The 8,822-nt window shown below is 41.0% G+C and overlaps 1 protein-coding gene across 1 annotated transcript; it reads right to left on the reverse strand.

Annotated features, from left to right (window-relative positions):
* Window positions 1-549: 549 nt before the first annotated feature.
* Window positions 550-8,307, reverse strand: msh4 (mutS homolog 4; the record flags this gene model as incomplete). The annotated part of the gene is made up of 18 exons (XM_083791597.1): window positions 8,221-8,307; window positions 8,003-8,113; window positions 7,251-7,366; window positions 6,549-6,722; window positions 6,270-6,442; window positions 6,116-6,183; window positions 5,601-5,675; window positions 5,377-5,441; window positions 5,097-5,266; window positions 4,866-5,002; window positions 4,348-4,451; window positions 4,020-4,144; window positions 3,094-3,294; window positions 2,184-2,302; window positions 1,938-2,066; window positions 1,552-1,726; window positions 1,370-1,458; window positions 550-759 (listed from the first exon to the last, which is right to left on the reverse strand). Exons 1-18 carry the CDS (start codon window positions 8,290-8,292, stop codon window positions 550-552), a joined length of 2,313 nt encoding a protein of 770 aa, XP_083647723.1. The 5' UTR covers window positions 8,293-8,307.
* Between the last annotated feature and the right edge of the window lie 515 nt (window positions 8,308-8,822).

An 8,822-nucleotide genomic window follows, 5' to 3' on the forward strand; every position in this document is an offset into this window, starting at 1 on the left:
GACTGTCTTTATTTGGACAGAGAACAAAACTCCACCCTGTCTGCTGCTGATCCAACGCGTATAAATCAAACGAGCTACAAAACCTAACATTGGGAGTGGCGTCTGTCTGTACACCTACTAGGTAGGTAGGACAAGACAATAATAAGATTAAAAGACATTACAATACACAGTGCACATTCAAATGATAAATTGCTTAACGAAATGACAGTCACGACCACAGGTCACAAAATACCACGTTTATTATTAAATAAGCAACCCACAAATATCTGAATTAAATAGTCAATGTTTTTGTTTTGCTCATTTATCTATTTTGCATTTGTGTCTTTCTCATCTGGTGTGTGTGTGTGTGTGTGTGTGTGTGTGTGTGTGTGTCACAGTGCGTGCGTGTTGGTGGGTATTGATTTATGTGTGGTAATATATATATGATATATATGATACATGTGAGAAATGTATCAATAAAAATAATATAGGGCCTTCATAAAATATTTAAGAACAAAGTTATGGTTTCTGTGTTTTCATTGCTATTTCATTCCCCCTCCCCACCCTGAGTCAGTCAGTCCCTTCCTGGGTCCCTGTCTGTGACTGCAATGGATTCAGGATGTCCTGCACTTCAACCTCATAGTGCTTCCTCAGGCCCTTCAAATAGATGCGCAGGCTGTCAGGATCTAGTCTGGAGTTCCTGGCAGCCTGCAGGAGGCGAGTGGCCAGGTGGTACACAGCCCTCTGCCTTTGGGTTTCTGGATCACTGTGATGCTTTGCCTGGAGCACAGGAGAAATCATATATTTAAATAAAAGGGGGGGATCTCTTTTCAAGTGCTTCTCAGATATCAGGCAAATATCACTGTCTAGTCATTCTAGGGACACAGGTAGGATATATTTGTTACATCTAATTGGCAGAGCACTGTGACTCATTAGTTACTACATTGATTACCCATTGTGATTTGTCAGCTTGTAGATCTGCTATTTTCAGCAAATACAAAAGGATTGGTGTACAGGGACAAAGGAAGAGACCACAAGTCACCACATACACAGCCAAAGTTTACAAAGTATTGAGGGTTTTAAGTGGTTAAATGTCTGAAAACACACATTTAAGATTAATGTAGTCAATGTAGACAATATGTAGTCGGGGGTCCCTTGCTTCATCTCTCTCTCTCTCAACTAAGGGGTGCTTGGCCTGAAAAACGTTGTAGCCTCTACATAAAATATCTCCCCTGAAAATAGCCCACAGTGTATTGGTGATTGGCAAATGTTTACCCCAGGGGTTAAAACGGTTAAGCTGTTAGCCACACTGCAAGTCCCTCTGCATAAGAGGATCAGCAAAATGCCCAAACTGTAAACGTGTTTTAAAATGTAGAGAAATATACCATACCAATAGCTGCTGGCTGACTTTAGAAGCAATTGCCTTTGCCTCTTCGACAATGCTTGCAGGGAGTGCAGTCATCTCTGCTGCTTTCAAGCCTAAAAGAGAAACAAATGAGGCAAATTGCTTTCAGTGACTGACTGCCACAGTGTAGTAGTAAGTAGTAACTGCCTGTCTGCATCACTTTGTACCATAATTTCTTTCCTCCGAGCATCCTCGACTCAGCAAGTATGTATAGACCACACTCTCAGTGCCAGTGTCACTGGAGCGTGTGTGCTGAACCTCCATGTGCTGGTTCTCAATGTTGGGATAAAGTGTCTCAAGTTGGCAGAGCTCCAGGTAGTGTGTGGCGAACAATGTGAAAGCCTGAGAAAGGTAGGAAAACAGCACATACATTAAAGACTTCCTTACATGCATACCCTATCTATAGCCACACCACATACTCAAATAGTTTGCTTATATCCAAATGTTGACCAAAGAGGTGTGCAACAATATGCAACAATAAAGTGTTGCCTTGGAATGTCATCAATCATCTTTTGATGAAGACGAGTGAGTCAGTATAGCATGACTACTCTACCCTGAGGCTGAGGAGGAACTCGCAAACCGCATGGCAGATTCCGATACCCTCCTCTGCGCTGGTGCCACGTCCCAACTCATCTATGATGATTAGAGATCTGTCACTCACATTGTGGATTATATAGGAGACCTTTGGGATACAAACAGAAATGTGTACATTTACTATAATTCACATATTATTAATTCATAATGTGAATTATTTAAAATAAGTTAGTGATAAGAAGCCCATATGTGAAACAAAACACACCTCCTTCATTTCCACCATAAAGGTAGAAGAGTTGGTCTCAAAATCATCATCTACCCCAATTCTGGTGAAAATCTGATCGGCTACACGGAATGAGGCATACTCTGCTGGCACGTAAGAGCCTGAGGAAAGATCACAGTTTATGCAGTGATTGACTCTAAAAATGAAATCATGTTACTGTGACCCACTAGGGTATTATAACCACTTCCAACCTTTCATCCCTATTATCTTCATCTACAAGCTCACAACATGTTGTGGGTGCATTGTGAGCGGGTACTGTCGCGGCGTCGCCCATAATCCATCTCGCCCTCGCTTTTTCCACCGACCTCATGCTGACCGCTCGGTGCGGTGGTTCTTGTAATATTTATTTTATTTAACTGAGAATAAGGTTAGAAATACATTTAGGGTTAGGCATAGTTTTACTAGGGTTAAGTTTAGGAATAGAGTTAGGTTTAGGCATCGCTCTACCAAGGTTAAGGTTAGGAATAAGGTTAGGTTTAACCGTTTAATCATAATTTACTTACGGGTAAATTACTATTTTAGGTTACTGAGCAGTTCCGCCGGCTGTATGCCGGGGCGAGTTGGTAAATGGGCGACTCATTTTGTATTCTTGTGAGCTTGTACTGTAGATCGGTTATTTTCTTTATTTGTAAAATAGGTTAAATCCACATTGTTACTGATGTCATGTTGTAATTATTATGCAATTTGTTAGTTTTATAAGTTTATTATTTTCTAAATATATATTTGGGTAAAAGTTATATTTTGGAGTTTAGTTCCGTCATTTCCGGTGCTATGCCCATATATGGTTTGAGTCTGTGATGGTTCACAATCATTGTTACACTTCCGTTCTGTAGAGATGCCGGGCAGTTTGTTTGTAGCGTGTCGCTGACCAACAGGTTTGTGTGCAACATACCTATCTGAGCCATGATCTGGCACAGTGCCACCTGTTTGAGGTAGGTGGACTTGCCACTCATATTGGGTCCAGTGACAATGACAAAGTTGCTGCCCTCAGAGATATAGCTGTTGTTGGACACAGGCTGTTGTCCAGCGATGTGCTCCAGAATGGGGTGACGGCCCTGCTTGATGGCCAACGTGTCTGTGAACTCTGGACGAACTGCAGGAGAAAAGAGTTCCCATGAAAAATATTGGATCTTTTTTTATAAGACTGTAAAAAAAGATTGATAATAGTTTATAATGGTATCACTTAGATGGCACATACTATGTAATAAGACCCGTCAGGCCCTTCAAGTAATAAGGCCAGTTCAGCATTAAACTGTTAATGCTCACAGCTATAACATCTATACCACAGACAACTAACTACTTATAGATGGTATTGCAACAGTAATAACTAGAAATGCACTCTGTCGAGCTGCCAACACACAAGTAGGCCATACATGGCCTACTTGTGCGCAAGCAGAGCGTGCAAGTACTGCTACTAACTAATGTCTATTACAACTGCTGTTCTAAATCCTAAACCCGTTATTGACCTTATACCAACCTTGAAACGTACCTTACGTCACTATCAACAGCCAATAAGGGACCACCATTCTTACCCCGACATACAGTATATAGATTAAATACATTACTTGCGCGCTCTGCTTGAGCAAGTAATTACTTTATTACAGTAAGAGAAAAATATCAAAATAAAAGAATGATTCCAGGAAGATGTATATGCAGAGGAATCAGTCAATTAGATCTATTGGCAGGGAGATTTGCGTTGTAACATACACTTATGTAACAAGGGTGTCTGAGTACAGGCTGGCTGAGGTGGAGGTGGTGGTGGGGGAAATTTACATCACTCCCTCAGACAACAGGGTGGGCAATTAATTCTAGACTTACCATAGTCTGAGATGGAGCATGCATTGGCAAGAGACTGCAACATGTCCAGCATGGATACAGCATCAGAGAGCTTATAGAGGCAGTGGATGTGCTCATGGACAGTAGTAAGTAGTTGACGTATCACTCTGTACAGAGAGACAAGTTAGGTTAGGGTATAAAGAAGACAAAATAGCCCAATACTTTCTAAATAGCACCCTCTGCTGGAAAGAAAATGAAAATAAAAACACATTCCATTCATGTTGCTAGTGCATTCATTGTAATGCAGCAACATGCAGTCATGTTGTTGTGTATGCCTGTGAGCCATTAGCTCATAACTACTAGTACTCACACATAAGACATGTGAAAGATCTCCCTCAGGGCCTCATCGCAGCGGTCGTTCATTTTCATCAGGTCTGCTGTGGTGAAACTGTAGTTGTTCTTGTGCTTGGTAACCTAAAGCATTGGTTCCGAACCTTTTTAGTACCACATCAGAAGATATTTGGCACTCCAAGTACCACCATAATAACTGATGTTAAAATACAGAAGCGTATACCTGCCCTTTTTGTTCCATTCCTATGCCAATAATGCTGCTGCTCTGACAAAATCTATTCTATTCTATTAAATAAAACTTCTATTAACGGCTAGGTCTGCTGTCATGCTCATTTCAGCACGGCTGGAGAACTACCTGTAGTAATATTTCATTCCACTTTTGTCTTTTTTCTCCTTTTTCATAAATCATAAAACCAATAAACTAGGAAACACTGGTTTTATTACAGCATAAGATTTGAAATACTGTAAGTAAATTTATTTTAATCAACTTCTCCAAGGATCTTTGTCTTCATCAGTAACAGTTTATTTTTTCCATACCTTGATGAACTCGGCTGGGAGTTTCCCACCAGGTAGTGTCCCTCCCTCAAGCTTCACCTGAATGAAGAAACCTCGAGCAGTGCTGAAGCTGGTACGCATCGGTAAGCCATACCTCTCCGCCATCTGGTCGACAAGCCCTGTGGATCACACCATTGATGATATTGTGTAGGTGATGTTATCTACACAAACCCTATAAATGAAGGATAAATATGCACTGTCCAGCACAAGCACCTGCAATGTCATCCACTATTTCAGTGTAAGCTCGCCGGGCAATGTCTAGGAATTCATTGATGTTGGGGCGCACAGCGTAACACTTCTGAGTGCGCATGTTGAGGCTCCCCTTCATGTAGCTGGTGTCGTCATTAATCACTGTCTTGATCTGCTCTAAGATCACATCAAATCTGATGGTGGATGTAGAGATCCAGCAGGTTAAGTTTTTATAAGCCTGTAATGATCTCACTGCAGTACACAATTAACTTCTCAAAGGAGGACATACAAAGCAATGCAGTACCTGTTATCTTCCAATGAGGAGTTGTACGCCTTAAGCAGAGCAGTGTTGCAGTTTTTCAGCACTGTCTGTTCACAGAGCATATTTAAAAAGGGCTCACAAAAGTGTTAACCACAGGCATAAATGCGTATTGCTTTCTTGTGTTGCCTTATATTTTCGAGGAGAAGAAAGTCTACTTTATGCTGTTCATGGTTGTAATAATAAAATATAAACAATAAGACAAATACCCTCAGTGGTGGCACCAAATCCAGTGTGTGCTTCAGCTGAATGATATGTGTAATCTTTGCTTCAGCAACTTGAACCTGTACATGAAAAGACAAATTACTTCACCTGGACAGGTGAGCTAAGAGACAATGCCCACACCACATTGTTTAAAGTATATTATTCATCCAAAGCTCAGACTTCAACTTATATCACTTCACAGTTCACACTTCACAGGTTTGTTTTGTAAGAAAAGTGGGTGAAATTCCCATCATTTGCAGTATTTAAGAAAGGGGAAGATAATAGATATAAAGAAGATAAGGAAAACTAGACTTGATTGACTAACTAAGAGTAAGAATAGAAATTATGTTGTAACAGAAAAATAACAGTTTAGCAGCAAATGTATATGTATTTTTTTATACACACCTACATGTAAGAAGATTTAGTTTGGTTATCTATTCTAAACTGTTAACTTATTGTTCTTATTGCTCGCTTAATAGGGATGGCAATACTTTTTCAAAAGTTTATGTACTGTACATACCGTTTCCTGCTTTGGTATCTGGACAAGGACAGAAAGCAGTTGATCTATATCAAGGAAATGACCTATGGCTGGATAATGGTGGAAAGGAAACATACATAATCAGATTCATATGTTGTGTCCAACATAGTCCATTCTAGCAGTACTTGCACTTTACCATTCTTCAGACCAAAGAAAAGCTCCTCCTCTTGCAGCAGCTCTTGTATGCTGTCCAAGCGGATATTAATGGTATCCACATCAAGCAGGGGCTCTAGAATATTGGAGCGCAACCTTCGACCACCACCGGGAGTTTTGGTGTAATTAAGCACCCCTAAAAGTGTATGCTCACTCCTGCACATATACAAACAGACACACAATACTGTCTATTTTTATACTACTGCAATACATAAACATAGTTTTCACTGTCTTCACCTTGCTTGCCCAGTTGCCCACTTACCTGTGGTCCCTGTTATTGATCACCAGCTCCAAATTAGTGGCAGATGCTGAGTCGATCATGGCAGTCTGTTCACTCCCTTTAAAGTTCACTTTCAGAGACTTGGGAGCGTAGACAGAGTTCTGGATGAACTCTAAATATTTTACCAGAGCAGCTGCAGCTGCCAGGCAGTAGTACCTAAATAAACCAATCAAATTGTGACATTCTGGATGTACATTTTCAATACGCCTACTTAAAGGACCATACCAGTGGTCTGGCATGTTTAGCCTTATTGACTATGACTCACAGTATAATTTACATTACATCCAAACACTTTCCAAAGCATACAGTTTGATTTTCGTGGAGGCCAATGGATTCCATTAATAATAGTATGGTATGAGTATGGATTGCTTTGAAAATAGTACCTGGAACATTGATTTAAAAAATACATTCAAATTAAGTCCATAACTTATACTATGCAAAGATATTGAACCAACATTGACTGAATAATTGAGGTTTATTCTGAGAAGATGTAAACAAAATGTGAAATCTAAAAATAAGTTCAATGGTCTATGTTTACATACAATGTGAATCTGTGTGAAATGTGAATAGACATGGACGTGTATTGACAATGGTATGGTCCATTAAGCATTTCATTTAAATAATTCATCATTTAAGCGATTGTGAGATTATTACTAAATTCTCTGTAAACATAATCACACTTACTTAGTTTGCACTTCCATGACCACAGTGCCAAATTCTGGTGCACACAGCTGCTGAATGTACTCCAGTCCATTCCTTTCATTGAAATATTTCCTTTGGATAGGAGTAAAAGCTACACCCTAACATAAGGAAATGTTACATCAGTCCAACAGGTAAAAGACACCTTTGTTTTGGAGATTATTTTAATGGAGTTGGAACAACAAATGTTCAGGAGGCGGAGAAACACACATTGACCCTGCCCTTCACGCCACTCTCCGCCCTCCACGTCAATCTACCTGTCCCTATTTATACCTGTCCAGTACCACCCGGAATCCTCCACGTTTCGCCCGCCTTGCTGCGTCGCACACTAGCCTGCCTTCCTACAGGCTTCTCGCATCCCACCCTCACCCCCTTCACCTCCATAGTAGCTCCTTCCCCCGCTCCCCTCAAAGGAGCTTATCGGCACTAGGAATACTGCATTCACTTTGCCAAAGTGGAACAAACGATTAAAACAAAACTCTCTCTCCTCCTCAGGTTCCTGCTGGGGGGTGACTGTCCATGCGCACCGTAAGATGAACGCCTTACGACGACCGCCATACGACCTCCTCCCCAAAGACCCCAGGGTCGGTGATCCCCCTGGAACCTACACACCCGAACTCATTCATTCATCCCTCCTTTCCTTACTGTCAATAAATGCTTTAAACCTCCCCAACGGTGTGTTTTCTCCAAATAGTGAAATACAGGCTAATGAGGCTATGGCTATGTTGTATTAATACCTGGAAGTTCTCTGTGATGAGGTTGAACAGCTTGGTCCCTTTCCCCTTCTCACTGGCTGTGTCTGGCATCAGTATTTCCAATGGCACCAGGATATGAAGCTTGGTGATAGCCTGTGCTTGTATCAGATGATTTACTTACTTATTTACTGGTAAAATATGACTAGATGACTCTGCCACCAACTCTTTATGTATGATTAAAAGCCTGGGATGCACATTACCTTGACATAAGTCCCTGTGTCTGCAAACTGAGAGAGTACAAGCTCTGGACATTTCAAGTTGATACTGGCCATGCCGATCTCTCCTCTGGCTAATCCACGCCCTTCAACAACTGCTACTATCACTGAGGCACCAGTGGCTGTTGAACAGGAAGAAGTTGCTGCAGGAATAAAAAAAGGAAGAATCACAATTGATGCATATTCTGTTTTTCACAGTTGAGTTGACACACAATTTGTCAATGGTTATATCACCAGTATGTTCTGTCAGTGGTGTCCGTGGAAAGTGTGTGCCTGCAGAACCGGGCGTCTTTCTGAATCTTGGAGTTCCTCCATGGCTGCGGAAGCAGGAGCTACCAGTACCAGTAGTATTTGGTGGGACTGATGAAGTGGTGGTCCAGCAATCCGGTCTGAACCTATGGTTGAATTGACCTATGTCAGAGAGAGAGCATAGACATCAAGTATAGAGCAGAGGTTATAGGCAGACCACCCTATCAGCCTGTGGTATAGGGAATATAATATCACTTTTGTGATGTGAGACTAGATATTTTTCTGTGATTTAAAAAATTATAGACTAAGGTTGGCAATATTTTTAACTGAAGGCTCAA

Source organism: Protomyctophum parallelum, assembly GCF_964188405.1.
Source record: "Protomyctophum parallelum genome assembly, chromosome: 20".
Lineage (NCBI taxonomy): Eukaryota > Metazoa > Chordata > Actinopteri > Myctophiformes > Myctophidae > Protomyctophum > Protomyctophum parallelum.